This window comes from Apus apus, chromosome 1 (genome assembly GCF_020740795.1).
Source record: "Apus apus isolate bApuApu2 chromosome 1, bApuApu2.pri.cur, whole genome shotgun sequence".
Taxonomy (NCBI): Eukaryota; Metazoa; Chordata; class Aves; order Apodiformes; family Apodidae; genus Apus; species Apus apus.
This window is the reverse complement of record NC_067282.1, coordinates 164,403,253-164,423,132: the sequence shown is the minus strand read 5'-3', so window position 1 is coordinate 164,423,132 and position 19,880 is coordinate 164,403,253. Positions and strand designations below refer to the sequence as shown.

Below are 19,880 nucleotides of genomic sequence, written 5' to 3'. Positions count from 1 at the left end.
GTGTTCCTATTGAGTTGAGAAGGCATGGAGAAGGAAGGAAACAGAGCTGATGTTTCTTTTTAAATACCAAGAAAAATGAAGCCAAAATAGTTTGAAAACAGTTTTACAATTTCATTTATTTTCTGTAGGCACAATTAAAAAATGGAGCCTGAGCAGCATTTCTCAGGATTCTCATCAGTAACTTCAGTTATGCAGAACAGGGGGGTACTGAGGCTCCATCAAGGCAGAAACAGTGGTGCAGTGCTTCCAACAACCTGTCAGCACAAATATTCCTCGGTAGTTCACCTTGCTGCTGATTTCTCTCAGGAGGAAGAATAGGCTTGAGATGAACTGCAGCAGAGGCTATTCTGTTTACTCTTAAGAGTTTTATGTAATCAAATATGATACTGCAACAATAAACTAAAATTATCATGTGAGGAAAACAAAAAGATGCTGAGGTGTGTTGCCCACTTTCCACTGGAGTTACCTTCTGCGACACATGCAACTGCAGCCGTGTGCAGAACAAAGACCATCACCTGAGCACCACTGGCCAGAGTTTTAGTAATTATGGCACAGCAATCCACATGAACTGTAGCATAAACAAGAGATGTCATTGCTTTGATTCTACCCATTGCAGGACTCTTGCAGCACTAAAATATTTATCCTTTGTGACAGGCACAACTACGCAAGCAGAGCACAAATGGGAGTAGGTATATGGCATCAGCCAACTCTGAAAATTGATCTTTAATCAAAACCAAAGGGAGAAAGCACTGATTAAAGACCAGTGATATGGTCTAGCCCCAGATTCTGGGGTACTACATCTGTGTAATCAATGTATTTAGCTCTAGGCAGCTCAAAAAAAGTGACAATGGCAGCTGTTTTAAATCTCCTGCAGTGAAGTCATGGAAGTCGTAGGGACTGAGTAATTGCACAGAGACTCAGTAATGCTTTCTCTCAGATAACGCTTGGGCAGCTTGGTAAATTCACATAATTGCCATTAATGAAGGCCATATGTTGAGAGACAAGGTAATAATTCCAAAAGTTCTCATTCATGCCATCCAGGGCTTGGAAGCAACTAAGTAATGCTTCATTCACTTACGGTAAAGTGATAAATGAAACTTCATTGTTTTTCAAAATTTGGGTAATTTTTTGTTACATTCAACCTAAAAAATAGCATTTTTTTTTTTTAAACAGTAGGGTAATTTTATTAAAAAAATATTCTCTGTGTTTACTGCTAGCTTATCTTTCTAAATGCCTAATTCAGCATGGTGGCATGACAAAAAGCAGGCAGCCCATCTTTGGAAGCTATTTTTTTTCTGCCCTGATTTACATACATTACAAATCTTTCTCTCAGCTCATCATTATAGATACAGTACTTGTAACCAGGAGGGGGAAAGCAAAACTCTGTTATAGATGCCATACCATCATCTTCCAGTGAAGCTAAATAATGCCATTTCCGAACAGTGACTGCAGTACTGATTTAGTTGAAATTTTTATAATTGTTTAATGTGGCTTTTCCTTGCTGGGACACTGGTAATGAAAAAGGGATGGAAACGTACAGCAAACAATTCTTGCAAACGTCGCACAGCCCCAGAATTCAGGTAAACTGGTTCAGCTGACATTACAATACACCCCAATATCTAAAAAAAAAAGGATACAATGCTGAAACTTTGCAATTAGCATCAGAAATGCTAATTTAAATGAAAATGTGCAAATCAATCCATGCACAAGCATCTGAAACTCTGAATGAATTTGGTTAATTTGCACAATTCCGTATTTGCTACTGCATGAGTGTCACTGCTAAGTTAATGGTGCAGAAATTCTGAGTAAGCTATCTGCAACACCACCAACAAGGTATCAGGTTAGCCTAAGGAGAACTTTTGCTTCCCAGCCCATCTAATGGGGCATCATGCTAATATAACCACACTGCTTTTATGACCCGAGTTACAAATCTGAGCTGATAAATCTCATTCATTTTACTCATACGAGTTGTGCTATTGCCCTTTTATTTGCTAATTGCCTTATTAGTAAGTCCAACATACCACTTTTGCGTAATCCTTACCAACACCTCCATCTGCATGGGTAAATGTGCCAGCAGGGGACTTCACATGTCAGGCTTCCTGCTGAGCCTTAATCACAGTTTACTTCTGTGAATTATAGCAGTAAGTCTTCTTGATACATATCTCCTGAAGTTGCATCTTTTAATTTAAAAAATTCAAAAGCTGGGCTTGCCCTATGGATATAAGAAACTGACTGGAATTGTATTTCTTCTCCTGTAAAAAATATTCAGCTCCCAGTGAAAAGAAAGAGTAATGCAGGGTAGGATTTGAACTCTGGGGCTGCCCTCATTGTCAACCAAGAGAGTCTGGCCCAGTGAACCTCTATTTTTACAGGACATTGGATTCATCAAGCAGAAAACAATGGAACTCTGCATTCAGAGGCTAGGCCTGGGAGGTGGAGGAACAGCACTGTATTGCAAACTGAACAAACAAATCTTGAGATTCTTGAAACACAACAAACCCAGGTCTTTAAATGACTCCTACATTAAAATCTTACTTGACTGTATTTTATGTTCCTTTTAAGAAACCACTGTCAGTGACCCAATCCTGCAAAAGTGCTCTTCTGCAATGACCTGGTATTTTGGTGGGAGTCATAAAAAGAGTGAAATAATGGTTATTTTTGTGTATCTGGTTGCCACACCACATTTTTATAATGAACTTCTGATCTGATTACTTTTGGTATTGATACATGCTTTACCACAGGTATTTACCAGTCAGATTTTCTTTTAAATAATAGCCATACAGAAAAAAAGTTAGATTTAATATTGAAATGGAAAACAGAGAATCGAAGGAAGGCTGGGAGGAAAGCAAGATACACTTGAATTTTACATATTTACATAAAGAAACTCAAGAATCAAGCTGAAAGTAAACTTCCACTCATCAGGAGATGCAGAGGTTTATCACACTGTATCATTACTGTCCTGCTGTTTCAGTACCAATTACCACAAATTAAATTCCTGTAATCTGCTAAGGTATGCCACATTTTCTTGTTGATGATTCACTCTGTTTTTCTCAACTGTTTATTCTACCTTCCATGCCTACAGCTCTTTAAAGTTTCTTGCCAAAGCACAAGTTCACCTTGTCTTACAGGTCTCATAACTTCCTTTTTACTGACTTATAACAATTAAAGTCACTTTATCAATTGCCTGGTTTAACATTCCACATGAAAATACCTTCTCAGTAGTTCAATTATGCACTCACTTTTGCAGCCTTGCCCTTCATCTAATCCAGTAACCCCCTGGGAATCAGAAGACTATGACATTGGAACAGCTTTGAATACACAGCAAAAAAACATGGAAGGGTAAAGGACTTAATGGTATAATGGACAAGATTCATGCATCTTTTGCCAGGTGACAAGGCTATAAAAGGCTAATTAATCTTCATGTAGCTAGGGAGCTTTTGAAACAAGTAATTTTAAAATGCAATTCATTTTTTTTTCCAAACCTCCATTTTAATGTGACCAGACTCCAGTTAACTTGTTTTCCGGTCTAGGGGTCACTTCAGATGAAAAGGAAATACTGAGGCCATTACAGACTTCAATTACTTTCATTATCTTCAGAGCTAATACATATTCTTGCCTAGTGCCAGACAGAACATTTCAGTTGGTGGTACTTGTACTAAGCTAAGTGAGAACCATTAATCACCATTTCCTGACACAGCATCCTAAAAAAAATCCAAAGTACTTCTATTTAAATTTCATTCACTTGGTCATTTAAAAAAGATTTTATTTCTGTGGAATATTAGTGGGGGATTTGAACTGGTGGGTTGATTTTCTAAATAAGTTCCCAAAAATACAGTTCATTACAGCCATTTAATAGATTCCAACATATTAGATTGGAATGTATGAAATGTAATAAATTATCTTTTTTAAAGACTAATTGATCTAAAAGTGACCTCCTGCTTCTGTAGTTAAAGAATTCCTACTTGTAGAAGGGACAAGTCACATTCAATCATTATTGTACAGATTATATTTTAGCTTTGATCCTTTTACCTGCACTCAGCCCAATACTGAGTTTCTCTGGGACACATTTTAAAGAGCAAACTCACTGGACGGATAAGTGTCCATAACTTCTTAGATTGGAATAGAAAATATCTGTTTTCCAAATCTCCTCCATTATGGCATTGATAGGACTGAAGGAGTCAGCCTTAACCTCTTTTACTAGATTTTCTGATGAGAGAAAGTTAGGCTCAGATCTTGCATTATACAATGAACACACCACACTGCAGATATGAATCTCTGCATGCATATAATAAGCAGCCTCTTCCAGAATTTGCATAGTAATACAAAGCCTGCCACTGCTCCTCATCCCATTTCAATTACTCCTACTTACTGCTCACACATGGTCTGCTTCACTGACTTCTCCAAGAAGGTTCTTGTGTTTCAAAATACTCCCACTTTTCTTGTCACTTCCAACTGACTGTCATGCCTTCTCATGGAAGGTCAACAACTTTTCTCCCCTAGTCTAAGTAGATGCTAAGAGATGGAACTAACCATGTCTTCTCTCATGTCTTGCAATTGGGATAAGAGAAGAAATACAATGCGAGGGATTATTTGTAGGGTGATTTCTGTCTACCCTCACCTGCCTCAAGTTCAAATACACTCAGAAAAGACCGTGCTGTTCAATAAAGTAGCTATCAGTTTTTCATAAACTGCAGTGTACATGGAGGACATGCAAGAAGGGCATCACTGATTAACTGCAAGACCCAGCTCAGATAACCTCCAAGCCCTTGCTGCAGTGCTTGGAGCTGTCTAACAATGTAAAATAGCCAAAATATACCATGCTTTTCTTACTAGTTGTTTTTTTTTTTTAAATGGAAGAAATTTGTTTCTGCAGTTTTCCAACAACTCTTCAATCGGTGGAATAAAAGAGAGTTACAGTCTACACACTTCCAAGGGCTTAATGTAAGTAACTGAAAAGAGAAGCCATATGTTGAACAACTTTAAGTATTAGCAATGTATATATGTCAGTTCTCCCACTCTCCCTAAATTAAAAGATTTGTTACTGGGCCTTTTATATTTGGAGACTTCTTCTAAGAAAAGATTTACGTACATGGTGATGAATGGCATTAGTATTTTTTTTTTGCACGCAGAAATGTTTTCTGGTATTGATCTATTAGATAGATTGGTTATATTATATATATTATATATTAAATATGTAAAAAGAAAAAAATGTTTTTGTTTATGAAGTTGGTAGAACTGATGTAACTGCTCATTCATCACCACTCATTGCATGTGTAACAACTTGCTCCAGGCTTCCTGAAGTGACTATTATTTGGTTGTAAGAATCTAACAGTAATTAGATAGTCTGTCATGTGCAGGTTGCCTTCGCACAACACGCAATAAAGACCTTTTATGCCACTGAGAGGACTTTGTCAAAACCTACTTTCAGCTCACTGAACTGAAAGTGCATTTATCTAAGCCATTTTCCTAATTCCCAGTCTCTGTACCCAACAAGCTTTGCCTTCGCTTCTGCTAAGACTGTTTTTCAGAGAGGAGTATAAATGTGGTAAGATTTCACTGATGATGCTGCAAAGATTGAAAAGTGCCTTTAAAAACTGGTGTACCAGGCCCTGCTATCTGGAAAAAAAATCTGAACAAACCCCCCACAACTTTTCAATGTCCTTTGGTTAATTAGAGAAGCATTTAGTAGGTTAAATGAAAGGACTAGTCATTTTATCAGCTTTTCAATGCCATTATTTATTTGCATAGAACACTATTCCCTTTAAAAAGCCTTGAAAACTGCCATTTAATTAAGTGGAAGCCTCTCTCTGTTTCTCACATTGAAGAATATATTCCTTAAAACAAAGAGTGTGTTACATTTTGCTTATTAAACTAATGTCTGTTCCTCTCTTTCTTCCTTCCAGCCCCCCAGGAGTCCACTCAATCAATATACTGCTGTTGCCTAGTTATCAAGAGTTCAATCCTGCTACCATCGAGGGAACATTAGATTCCCCATCGATTCAGCAAGGGAGGATTAGTTCCAGGCAGGAGATAGATAAACTGAAACAAAAGTTCTTACAGATTTTCTGATGAAAAGATGTTGCCATCATTGAGGCATTTAGAGCTTCTTCTCTCTGGCAGGCTAACAGCACTCAATTTTGTAGGTAAGAAGTCTAAAATGATGCTCTATTAATTCCCGGTCTCTGTCTTAAGAAACTTCTAATGGAAGTATTTGTAAATTAACTGCTTTAAAGATACTGCTTGTATGCATGTAGAAAGCGGGTTACTTTTCCTCTAGTTAATTAGAAGGAACAATCATCATTTATCTACTGTTGGGCAGTGCTTAGGCAGGCCCCTGACCACAGCTGGCAGGGTAATGATCACAGTACTTTGCAATCTGACAAGGATTTCTGGCATGTGGAGCAAGATCCACCAGGACCTGACCACTGACTTCCACGGCAAGATTCCTGTCGGCTTCAGTTAACTTCAGTGCTTGCACTGTTTGACTCTCACCACAATCTCATCTTATCAGCACATCCCGATCACACACCTGAGCTCAACTGAGAGGCATTTAAGCTTGCACTGACCCAACTTGGCAGGTCCCCACATCCCAGCATAGTGCTGTACAGGTTACCACAGACTCTGAAACAGCATGAGCAGAATACTGAAGTACTAATTAATCACCCTTTCTCCTTAGCAAGGCTAATTGCCTCAGGCTTGATGCCTTGCTGATGCAACTCTTCTGTGTGTGCTTTTCAGTAACTTCAGCATTCTGCAATGCTAGCAGGCAGCTACAGACACATCTCACATCCATCACTCTTTATACAAGGTACTCCTGCTTCTCAAGCACTGAAAGGCAAACACACTTTTCCTTTTAGGAGAGGGATGTTATTCTGAGAAATAACTAAAAAACACAATTTCATACCTCTCTGATAGCTGTACAAAACTCACTCTGCAGCACTTTTTTTAGGGACTGTAGCTTGTGTACTGGTACCTCCCCAGATTCTTGCAGTTTCTCCAGTAACTCAATTGCTCTTGCAACATCTGAGTAGGGAAAAAAAAAAGGGAATACAGATCAGTATAAACAGTGACTAGATGGGGCATACCAATGTTAATTTTAAAATTAGTTCTAGCAACACATACTGTATTAATGTTGTGTTATACTAGCCTCAGATGGGCAACAACATTGCTGTTGAGAGATCCAAATCCCAAAGTATGGACAAACGTATGTACGCATACAACAGACACACAGTGAGGGACAGTGTTATTTGCAAACATTCTTTGGAAGAAAGCCACCAGTTCAAAGCAGCTAAACAATATTAGCAAACCTAAAATATTTATTACTTTCTGCATAAGACTAAGTAGCACAGGAACAGTTTTGGGTGCACTTTCAGAAAGTCTGAAAGAATGAAGTCGAGCCCTTCTGAAAGCACTCTTTGACTAACAAAACTGAAGAAAAATATTTGATCCTTTCTCATAAATCTAAATATCTACTACTGATAAAGAAAGTCTTCAAAGGCAAGTAGAAGCCTGCTAGGGGATAAGAGGAAGCCTGCTAGGGAAGAGAAAAAATGTGAGGCTCTTGTCTAAGTCTGCAGAAACTAGTCTGCCACACAAAACCTGTATGACCCAGAGAAATACATGGAACAATATTTTGGTGGCCTGAATTCTCCTTAAGCACCTGTGTATTCTCAAGGAAAATATCAAAGTGTCTCTGAAGAGCAGTCTAGAGGGCTTAAGTGAGTAGCCATATGGTGTGGTGAGTGGGAATCTGGTCCAGCTGAACAGTGCCCACAACCTCCTTCTCATAGTATTTTTCCTCTTTAACATTAGTTTCTAATTTATACAGTTCTTACCAAGACACATGCAAAACAACCCAACCCAAACAAACAACAAAAAACCAACCCATGAGAGAGACCTCTATGGCTGGGGACACAGATGCACAACAGTGGCCAGTTTCACGGAGGCTAACCTAGTCAAGCAAGGGACATGCTGACTTACAGGCAGGAGTGAACTGAGCAATACATATCCTGGCCAGTCTTCAGGATAACAGAGCTGAAATGGAGGGTGGGTTTTCTCCTCCTGTGTCATTTAATGCTACCTTGCAGCTTTTCCTGTAAGTTTGCTGGTATAGTAGAACCTGGCAATGCTGTTATCTTGACAGTGTGGTCACTCTTGAATCTTCTAGCATCTTTTGCATGGCTACCAGAGCCACCACTGGCCAGTTACACCACTCTACTAAATACAGGTCTGTATCCTAGTGATGAAATTAATAAACAGTACTAAATGATGAAACAATATTTGAGGCATTTCATTCTACACTTTAATGGCACAAAAAAGAAATAAACACCCTCCCCCCAACGACACAACTCCAAAATGACCACAGTGGCTAGAAGCAACCTTATATAATTCTCCTTTCCAATGACAAAGATTGTACTGTTTGTGACTGGGAGATTATTCTAATTAAAACAGTTCTTACAATTCTTGGCTTGTAGCTGAGCTATACTGACCAGATGCCTTACACAACGACACGAGAAGTGTTCTGGAAATAGAAAAGAGATTACAGTAGATGAGCTGCATTAGGAGTAAAATCATAATAATATAATTTTCATTTAATTATTACCCAGCTGCATCACTGTTAGGGAAAGACACCTCAAAAATTTACAATTTAATTAAAAGAAGCAGGGAATTGGTCAGCATGGTAGGTTGTGCCACAGTAGAGTATCACCCAAATAATCCTCAAGCTGTTTTATAGGGATCTGTCAAAAGACACATCTTAACTATGAGAGGAAGCATGGCAGAAAGCACACAGCATTTCTTTCAGAAGGGTGTTTCCACTTACTGGATTGTAGTTTGCATCACAAAGCAGTCCTGGAGGTCATGAACTCTGAGCTGAAGCTAACCCTAACCCCATGTTCAAACACTACACCTTTGCTTTTGCTCCAAGCAGTGCTTTAACTGCTAGTGGGTATCCAGCTAGCCTGAAATAACCTCTCTGCACAATGCACACAATGAGGGAGGAAGGTCCTCAGCACCACCTTTTTACTTTCCTGATCTGCCCGTGTTACTCCACTCCACACTACCTGCTGGTAAAGACACAGCCAATGTCATTCAAAAGGGATGATCTGAGAGGCAGAGACCTGGGAAAAATAAGGTCTGGATTAATGAAGCAGGTTTGAGAGCTGCACATACAGAGTTCAAGCAGCTGACACTGTATTGGTAAATAAAAAGGGAAGAAACGATGTGGAGATGTACCAAGAAAGATCCCTCTAAGACACTTAACTGAAGCAATGATCAGAAAGCTAAGAGGAGACCATGGAAATAACGCAGTCATGGAAACCAAGAGAAAATGAGATTGCAGAGAGAAGAATATGAATGATGGCAGCTAATATATCAAAGAGGATGGTTTTGAGATTTAAGAAGAGAATGGTTTCAATGGAGTGCAAATAATGACAATTTAGTAAATAAAATATGATGCAAAAGAATTTTTTTTTTTCAATGCTGTTAGTAATAATAATAATGTCACGTTTATTTTCTAGCAAAACTATCAAATAACTCACCTCAGAATTCTTATTTTAAAATCTGCATCTGCCACCCAAGACTTGCAGTTAGCTAAATACTAAACTCACACTCCCCAGGTACAAGTACCAGTTGTAAGGTGCAAACTCATGTCAGGCAGCACAAAGCAATTAGATTATTTATTCTGAAGAAACTTCAGCAGCCTGACATGATCAGCTAAGGCCTCTGAAATTCAAGTGATACACGACAGCTATTCAGATACTCCAAATCAGACCAGGGTCCCTTCCATCGTCAGTTTTGTTAAGTTTAGAAATGTCTGTCACAAACTACACTCGTAGAAGGTCAGTGCCACACATGACAGATTGGTTACTATTTTAGAGTTATTTTCATTTCCACACCTGAAAACTCTGTAAACCTTTCCACATTTGCTATGGTCTTGAACTGAACGATATTCAATGAAAGATTTGTACTGATGGAGAAATTTGTTCTGATCCAGAAGAAAACAAACAGCTTTGGGTGCACTGATCAACCTAAAAGAGTTAAGGACACCTCTAAACATTTCCCCAGGGCATGGACCACATTCTAGATTATAATTAACCACTTCTAAAGAGAGGAATTTTACAATACAAATGTTAAATTCATATTCCACTTCAAAAGTCTCGCATGAAACAAATGGTTGTTCCGTATGTGGACCCATATGGCAAACTGGGCATTAAGTTGTCACTTGCCAATACTAGATTACTTTGTGATTAAGAAGTGGTTTGGGGTAAAGAAAGTTAAGAGTATCCCAAGAGCATTCTGATTTCCCACACTTCCAAATTCATCCAGCATGCTAAAATGCACAAATGCTGTTACCTAACTTCTTGCTTTATTATTCACAACTAGCAGTCTTCTTTCTCTTGTCACAATTAAGTCCATAGTTTGCTCAATTTGGCAATGACTTGTGGGATACTGCTCATGGTATAGAATAATAAAAGAGCTTAATGGGATAAAATTACAGAATGAAAATGAGGCATGTGTTGAGGGCCAAAGCTGTTTGTTACCAGCTGATGCTTTGTCAGAAGCAAAACAAAACAGTTGGTACAAACCAGAAGATTTTCAGTAGACTAAAAATGTATAAATATGAGCGTATAAAATATGACTTCATGAAATAGGCTGTATTTCCTTCCATTAATAACTCTGAAGGGGAGAGCTGAACAAACAAGTGCTTTTGGACAGGTTAAAAAGTGAAATTTATCAGTAAATGAGAACTTAAGCGATGCATAGGTTTCTTGTTAATGATTCAGTTGAACTAAGTGTTGCTTAAAGAACTGATATGATGACAACGAGGAAGATTTTCAAGATCTGTTGAAACAAAAAGCATATAGCAGGGAATCCACGCCTGTTGAAGTCAATTAGATTACTGTCATATGTTTGAGGATTGGTACTAGTCTGCTGCGGTACTTTATTACAAAGGTAAGTAGCTTTGCTTCTAAACATTATCACCAAGGAATTATTCTTAAATGTCGTTTCCTTACATACTCGTGGAAGGTGCAAATTGATGAAAATAGTGCGTGTAGGTGTTTATTTAGATTTATGTAAAAAAAAATACATTCCTGGAATTATGTTAAAAACACTTAAATTCTATGTAAAAAAAAATATCCTTGCTTTTTATTTCTGACTTGGCCTTCCTTTACGCAAAGATATTTTTTAAACACAACTTCCAAAAGGATGAGACTTTGTGCAGCCTGGTCTAGTGTGAGGTATCCCTGCTCACAGCAGGGAAGTTGGAACCTGATGATCTTTAAGGTCCCTTCCAACCTTAAGAATTCTATGATTCTATGATTGTTTTGCCTACTCAAACTTATTTTCCAAATTGTGAACTCCCTTATACTAACATTAAACTCATGCTAATGCCATTGAAGTCTATCCTCATTTCCCAAATTAATATCCCACAAAAACTGGTGGGAATTTTGAGTAACAATGTGGGTAGAATTATTCTTCTCTTTTCTACAATGCATACACTTCAAATGCACTATGGACTTACTTCCCTTCTTATTATAGCCAACTCTAACCACATTTTCTTTTTACCATTTTTTTTCTGATTTTGTTACACATAAGCATAACTCCCTTCTCTCCCATTCTGTTTAATATTCACTTCCCTTTTTGTCTTCTCATCATCATGCTTGCCTACAGCCTTTCAGGAAATAATACTGTTTCATTGTGGTAGGTCACATTACCAGTGAAACACTGAGGAGGCTGGGGGCTGTGGGTGGAATGCATTCTATCAAGTGCACTCATCAAAAGAAAAGCATGACTCTCAGAAAAAAAAAAAAAAGTCAAAGTGTTCTTTCTGTATTTTCATTTGAATGAGGTTTCATTCGCATTGTTAGCTGGACACAAGCAGTTAGTTACTATACAAACTCTTAAGAAAGAGAGGAATCACTAGAACATGGATATCACAGTGTGATTCAGGGGGAACATTCCTGATGTTGAATCATGTATACACAGCCATATAGCACAGTGCAGTTGAAAAAAAAAGTTCATCTGGCTTAGTTATCACTTTGTTCTATTATTTACTGTTTTCACTCTGTTTCTTGTTCAAACATCTAGTAAGACACAATGTAGACTGATCTGTTGAATTTGATGGATGTTTTGAAAAGTAAATGCTATCTCCAATATTTTGCATTTCAGCTTTTATAACTCATAACCAAATTATGAATCCACAAAAAGAAGACTGGCTGGTCTGAAGTTGGTGCTCTTCCACACTTCTGTTGAAACTGGAAACAAGCTCTGGCACTCTGTGAAACTTGGCCAGTCTGGGGTTTCACTCTGTTAGATTTTGTGCCGGTTTTATGTTTGTTTCAGTTTAGTCAGGTTGAAAATTATTAGGAAAAGTGTAGCAAATTATTTTAGCATGCTAAATGTGTCTCATTTAATACCAGAATGACTCTTGAAAAAGAACACACTTGCATTATACTGTAATGTGAAAACTGTTAAGGTCCCTTCCAGCCCAAACCATTCTATGATTCTATAATCTAACTTTCCCTCTTGTACTAGTCAGTAAGTGAGTTGGTTTGCAGTCCCTAAAATAAACATACTTTTCTCCAACTTAAAAGACTATTAGGGAATTAAATAGCAGCTACAATGCTATATAACATTAGTTTGGATTCAAACCGTAACTACTTGGAAACAGTATTTCTCTAATCTAATCACTATTTTGGAATCACCTTGTTGGGTTGTTCTCAAAGCCAAAATACAGTAATTGCTTGTTTATTAACAAGATATAAGACTACAGTCTTCTCACCTTCTTAAGCTTTCTTTATGCCTCATTGCTGTTAATTCTGGAGACCTTCACTGCATTAATATGCTTGTTACTAGAAAAAGTATATATACTGCATAAAAAACACCCTTTGGTACCTCAAAGAGGTGGAACATCACTACAAATTGACAGCAAGGATACTCAGTAAGTCTCTAAAATATTCACTAGCTTCACCATGGCATTACAGAATAATAATCCTGGCAATTTTCAAGTTCTGTTCTGTTGTACTTGAAGACCTTTAATGAGGCTGAAGGTGGAGAATTTGCATGACAGGTCCTTATAATTGTCAGTAGTTTTTCATTCCTCCTATACTTTTGTTCCAGTTTAGTTACTCTTTTAAGGTCATGAGAATGCATTCCAGAATTCTTAATGTTATTCTGTCAAGTTTTAATCTTCCTAAACCCTACACTGTATGTTTTATTATATTTAGCAGTCATCTCCAAAGACTACCAAATGACAGTAGGTAATCAATGGTTGGGCATTCTGAATGTCATGGTGATTAGCAAAGTTCATTCATAATTCATAGCCAGTATTCCCAGTACATTGTACTAATCTATTTATGGGACTTCACAGTTAAAGCACCAGCTTTGAAAAATTTCCAGCATGTATCTTTTGAAAATCTTCTGTATTAGTAGAGCTGAGTTGTTAGTCGCCGTGTTGTACCACATGGCGATTCTCACTCTGGTATCAAATACCAGACTGCCCACTATGGCTCCTTTCACCTCTTTGCTTCCTTACTACCAACACAGTGCCCTCCTGAAATGTAAGTGCTCTTCTATTAATTTAATATATTTATTTAATCAAATCTGGAGAGTTGAGAAGAATCAAGCCAGAGAGCAGCCTTTTTTGCTCATTTAAGTAAAAATGTTTGTCTTGCACAAAATTTCATGCTGATCAGTAAGTATAAAGGTGCACTTCATGATGGTACATCAGACTGGATGCGCATGGAGCACTGAGCTAAGCTGTTAGAATATAGCAATATTATTCAACACTTTGTAGTGTGTATCTGTGAGGTCTATTCAACTTAATTGCAACAACAATAGTAATACCAGTGTTTTCATACTCTAGTTCAGACGATATGAGTAGAAGTTGTAGATTTACTGCATTGTTATTTTCCACTCCTGTGGTTAAACAATGCTATGAATGCACAAATGAATATAACAAAGCATAACCAAATAGAGCTCTCATGATTCAGCTTGTGGCGAGGGTTTCAACTTGCCACACTTGTGTTGTAGACATTGAGAGCTCAGCGACTCACCCTCGACTGCTGCTACAGTCAATGAGGGAAAACAGACACTTTGAGGCTACAATTCATCTGACCTATTTTAGATGAGATGAATCATACTCTGGGAGTGCCTGTTCCCTTTGTTGACTACAAAGGGAGACTACATGATTAGCTCAGATGTAAATGCCTGCATCCTACATATTAGACATCTACATCAGTACGATGAAGCCCACTCTTACTGTCCAGATATATAATGAATGACTCATGCACATCTGCTTCCAAGTGGTCCCGGAGACACCATACTTCAGAACAGTTACATTTGACAAGAACAGTGTCATTAGCAGACAGACCAATGCATTTTATTTAAAGCTTTTTAAAATGCCTTAAGCAATGATTTTATGGAATTTTTTTTCTTGTTAATGTATACGAAAAATCAACCATGAGATATGACCAAGTATACCTCTGTCTGTCTCATTATGCCGAATGTGAAACAACTGCTCCCAATGACATTAGTGGCATAGCCCCATGGGTTTGTACATACATTCCCCCACTGCCTCAGGCAGGCTCATTTTCTTTGGCTACTCATCGGACTATGTTTTGGTCTGTATGTTTCTTTATGTCTGAGCTTTACCCAGGTTCTGTCTGGCTCTAGCTTCTCAAGTACAGCATGGGCAACCAAGTTCTCTGCTTCATTCCATTTCTCAGATACAGAACTTGTGACCAAGCTGTTGTACACCCCAAGTCAGGGTAGAATGCCATGACTTTTCCCAGCGGCTTTAGAAGGAATACCTGAATATGACAGCAAAGGTCTGAGATGTTTTGCAAGGTAACCTATAGAAAGGACAGTTTATTTGCAGGGAAAGCAGTGTCACCTGTGATCCAAATACAGACAGCAAAGTGTGTGGAGACTCCTCCATCCAGCATCCTCAACACCACAAAAGCACTCCTGGGCTCTCCCGCAATTTCAGTCACTTTTACTGTTTCAGGCATTCTATCTGAAATACTGATATACTGCCATCTTGGGCATGCTGTTCCTGTGTACTTGCTCATATTCAACATTCAAAAGGTTCTCTTAACTGAAAAAAATTGTGCTTCCCTATGTTCTTTGATCCTGACAATGTTGACAATGTCTGAGTGGTCTCCAGCCTTTCCAATCTCCTAACTTTTAACCAGTGATTTCTGTTCTTTTCCTCAGCTAGAAATTTTTCATAGCTTTAACAGGAACAGATTTGTTGGCAATATTCAGATTTTGGAGTTTTTGGTGTGTGTTTGAGACAGACCTATAGATGTCCTAAAACTACTGAAGTTCATCAGATACTCAGAGAAAGCAGCTTGCTACTGTCACATTTTCACTGCTTCTATTTAAAGGAGTAACAATAAATCACAAAACAGTAAAGAACGACTTAATAGGTAACGTTATTATTTCAGTATGAAGAGTTTCACTGGTTTAATTTGAGACCTAAAGAATTCAGAATTTTCAAAGATGGGCATTTAAAATTAATAATAAAATCTAGTAATTTTTAAATGCAGATTTAATTTTCGTTCTTCCAAATTATTAGTTTCATTACAGTTCCTACAGCAATCAAGATGAGGAGGTGCAGAAATATGAGGGTGAAAATTTTCACCAGAAGATTTTGCTGTCTGTGAGAAACCAAGAAATCACAGATATACTAACCCTTTACATTTGACAGCACTCACTGCTTTACTACAGAAGGCACTGAACACAGCACCAGTATGAAAACAAGTTAACAAATTATCTTTTAAGATAGAAGATTAAAAAATAAAGCTGAAATTGCAAAGAATAGAGGAGCATTTAAAACTCTGGTATTTTCTAGCACAGTAGTTAGACCAGAATGTAATGATTTTTCATCTGCATTGGCTGTGGACAAAAGGTAAGGGGTGGTAATTTCCACCCCTCCCCCCCCCCCCCCACTGTATACAATTTTAGTTTTATACTGCTTAATCACAACTGCTCTTTGTGACCATAACTCTAATTTATATGTAGCTACTTACTGCTGAATAGAACAGGGAAGACATGTTTCTTGTCCTTTTTTTGATGAGAGATGGCTGGCTACAAGTATGACAGAAAAAGATAACAGGTTTTTTGGGACTTAGCAGAAAAGTTCTTTTTGTATTCAAGTAAATACATATTATGCATGTTATTAATATCTAAATATATATTAATTTGTTAAATAAAAAGCATTAACCCTTGTTCCCTGAAGGAAGCAGGATATTTTGTAGTTTCAGATTTTGTGTTACTTTATTTTGATTTCTTAAAAGTATGTTTAAAAATAGGAAAAAGAGAGGTCTCAGGTGCCCAAAGCAGTTATTTGCTTGCAAAGGCCATGTAAAGTGTTCTGCCTGAACTTCCTGAAACAATGAAACAACAAAAAGAAAATGCTTTGAAGCAAAGCTGTTACTTCCTGAGAAATTCAGGTAAAGAGAGGTGGTCTTAATGATTTAAGTTCCTACAAGTTGAACCACCTGAAAACAAGGAAGCTGCCTACTGCCTCACGTAGTCATAGATACCTTGTAAAGAGATGCCTTGACAACTCTCCACCAGCCTCATCTGTCTCCTGATTACAAAATCACTTGATCTTGCAGGATCAGTTCCACCTCAGCAGAGACTGCTCACCAGGCTGGAGTGGAGCTGCTTTAAGCTCTAGAGAAAAGCACACTGGACACTTTGCTGAAACTGCAAATGTCAACACTGATCCCAGATTAAAAGAATGAAAAGGCTGGTTCATTAACATACTTCAAGGATCCTACTTAACAGAACACCACAAACATATAGCGAAAAACATAAAAATCAGTGAAGGAACGAAAAATTTTACTAACATAGAGAAGTAAAAACCAGAAATAATTACTAGGAATAAGCTTGCCTGAACAAAGGAAAACAGGAAGAAAACCAACACACTCTTCTCTTAGCTGAAATCCATTTTCTTGTTCCCCTGCCTAAGCAAAAGCAAGTATTTATGCATCCTATGTGATTATCACAAAACAAAAGTATTGGCCTTTCCAACACTGATACTTTCAGCAGTGTTTTTAATTTGCATCAGAGAAATTTTAGTTGGCAGGGCAGAAGACAGGAAGAGGGAAAACAAGGCCCCAACAGGTGTTTCGCAAAGGGAGGTGAGGTTAACTTAGGGATGGTAATTCTCCTTCACAACAGGCAGCGTGTTTGAGCCAAAGCAGTAACTCTCACTTTTTTTGCTCCTATGTCGTTACTAGAGTTTCCTGCTGCCTCTCCTCAGCTCTTATCTCTACAGCTGATCTCAGTCTTAAATCTTTTTCTGTTATTACCAGAAAGAGGAGAAAGATGGCTGTGGGCTACTGGCAATAGTGACAATTGTCACTTGAAGTCTAGCAGCATTAATTTATCTTCTGTTTTTCTAGATGGTTTGAAACTTCAGTGAGACAACAGTGAAAAGATGGCATTTCTGGAATACAATGGATGTGACGCAGTCGTTACATACACATACCCAACAAATTTACCTGCAGACTCAGGTTACAAGAAGAAAGTTAATATTCTCTCTTCAGTTTTAGCGCATTTATGGATATTGCTTTTTTTCTAGATTGAATCCCTCTGGTAGCTGCCTACACGCTGTTCATTTCTTAGGAAAGGAAAAACCCTGTTCATGTGAAAGCCTGCATGTGAAAAGCTACAACAGCAAGAAGAAAGCAACATAAATAACATCCTTTGTTAATAAATCCCTGCAAAACTAGGCAGCACAGATATGCCGTTTGTTGACGTCAAACAGTGACCACTGTTAATTTTCAACTTTGAAACACATATGATCTTAGAAGAAAGTTGTGACTATATTAAATTGCTGCTGCAAGTTATGAACCACAATTTGAAACAGAAAACCCTTGTGAGAAAGAGAAAACCCTTGTGAGAAAGAGAAAACCCTTGTGAGAGAAAGAGAGCTCACTGTCATCTTTGCAGTGCTGTTGTCTGGTGTCCTATATGTTGAATGATGCTGGAAATAGGAGCAGAATTGTAGCTTATCTCAGGTTACAGCCTGATTTCACAAGGTATCTACCTAAGACAGGAGGAGCATACCTGGCTTACTTTGATGTGGTTGCACTTTTAGGAAGCAAAATAGATGGTATAAATCAGCAGAAACTCCAGAGCTATTAATGTTGGGTTACAAGACTATCCGGCTATGCCAGGGATCAGACATAGAGCCACCTCTTTCTCCAAAGACTGCTTCACAGATTTTAAAGCCATCATGCCCACTTCAAGTTTCCTTGGCCTAGCTCTGTAGAAGAACAGCTATATTGTTCTTTTGTTCCTGTGCTGATCCAGTAAATAGAATCCTATAATGGTTTGGGTTGGAAGGGACCTCAAAGATCATCCAGTTCCAATCCCCCTGCATTGGGCAGGGACACTTCCCACTAGACCAGGCTGCTCAAAGCCCCTTCTCTGGGCAATCTGTGCCAGTGTCTTACCACCCTTAAATAAATAGCATTTGACAAAAAACACTGCTGCCAAATCTGTTGTCAAGTGAAGAGATGATGGCGAATAAATTTCTGAGGACTAAGATTGCAGCTGATGGCCACAGTCATAGCCCTAATCTATTTCAAGTACGTTCTTCCACAGTGCTTAACTGACTGTAGAGGAACAGATACCTTAAGGTCTAGGAGCTTTAGTCTTTTTCAGAAAACATGGCTGAAACAGAAAATTAAAGAGTTAGTGGATGTGAAGGATTAACTGATTAAACAAGGGCTTCTGTTGAAAAGAACCAGTAAAAAATCTAATTTTGGTTCAAGAGAAATACATTAAGAGCCTGTTTTGAACAACACTCTTCCTTATACAATTATCCATGTTTAAACAGAAACAATTAAAATAAATGCTTTGATGCTTTTTATTAATGGATACTTCATTGTTCCATCTTTTAAATAATAAAGAATAATCCTCCTCCAATCTCTTCTGGAAACTGAGTTTTACAATTTTTTTCTGTTTTTTCTTTTTTTTTAACTTTAATGATTATTAGTAAAGTAGCTGTAAATTAACGACTCATTAGGAGAAGCTGTATGCATTTCCTGGTAACTTAGCGGAATTACATTTGCGGTTTATTCAACCACTTGGTTTTGGACGCTGGTGAAAGACGTTCTCAAACACACACATACACACCCTCCCCCCCCCCTTCTGTATTTAACTTATATAAGATTTGAGTTTGTGGTTTAAATATTCAGGAAAACACAGTTAGTATGCAAATGTGCATTTCTGAATCAAGTCTTCTCATCTGAATAGAGACTTAACAGTTGAACGTTTCTCATTCAGAGGCTGACTCACCATCAAAAAAAAAAAACCTCAAAAGAAGATTAAACTGACTGAGATTAACTTTGAAAATGCCTGGATTTATACATACATGCACAGTTTACAGCACATTAGTAACTATTATTTTTAAAATGCCAAAAATGCATCATGTGAAGCAAACTAGCTGTGCATGAGGAAGGCAGACTTACAAATTCAGTTATGTGCCTCTCAAAACACTATCTACCTGCCTTCGCTTAGCTTCATCTTAAATCCTCAGCTTCTCATTATCTGTGCTTCTAATGAGTAACTAGAAGGAACAGTTTTACATATTTAATTTTTCAAAATCTATTCATTACCTACACAAACATCATTCTGTAGATGAATAGCACAGGTCAGCCAAAAGCTTCTATTTATATTTTTTTGCACTTGCAGGAGTGTCATCTATGTTAAAGAGAGATATGCATGTACATGTCCTGAAACAGGGAACTCAAAGGACAAATTATACTCAGAACAAAGCTGATGACTTCAGTAATCTGTCACACTTTTAAGAAAAGTTTCTTAACATTATCAGAGAGGTCCAACTCCAGCAATAC

The 19,880-nt window shown here is 37.8% G+C and overlaps 1 protein-coding gene and 1 long non-coding RNA gene across 3 annotated transcripts in view; one reads left to right on the top strand and one right to left on the bottom strand.

The window, feature by feature from the left end:
* The window catches only part of LOC127388161 (uncharacterized), a 33,237-nt gene extending 26,345 nt beyond the window's left edge, over positions 1 to 6,892 (top strand). The window contains exons 3-4 of the long non-coding RNA XR_007890325.1: positions 4,858 to 4,941; positions 5,904 to 6,892. This is a non-coding gene — a long non-coding RNA (uncharacterized LOC127388161). The remainder of the gene's footprint in view (positions 1 to 4,857; positions 4,942 to 5,903) is intronic.
* The window catches only part of LIN7A (lin-7 homolog A, crumbs cell polarity complex component), a 49,780-nt gene that overhangs the window by 21,409 nt on the left and 8,491 nt on the right, over positions 1 to 19,880 (bottom strand). Inside the window, exon 2 of one of the 2 annotated variants that reach the window (XM_051627323.1) lies at positions 6,905 to 7,023. The exons of the other annotated variant lie outside the window; for it this stretch is intronic. Within the exon in view, the coding sequence (XP_051483283.1) occupies positions 6,905 to 7,023 (119 nt within the window). The remainder of the gene's footprint in view (positions 1 to 6,904; positions 7,024 to 19,880) is intronic. 2 annotated transcript variants of the gene reach the window in all.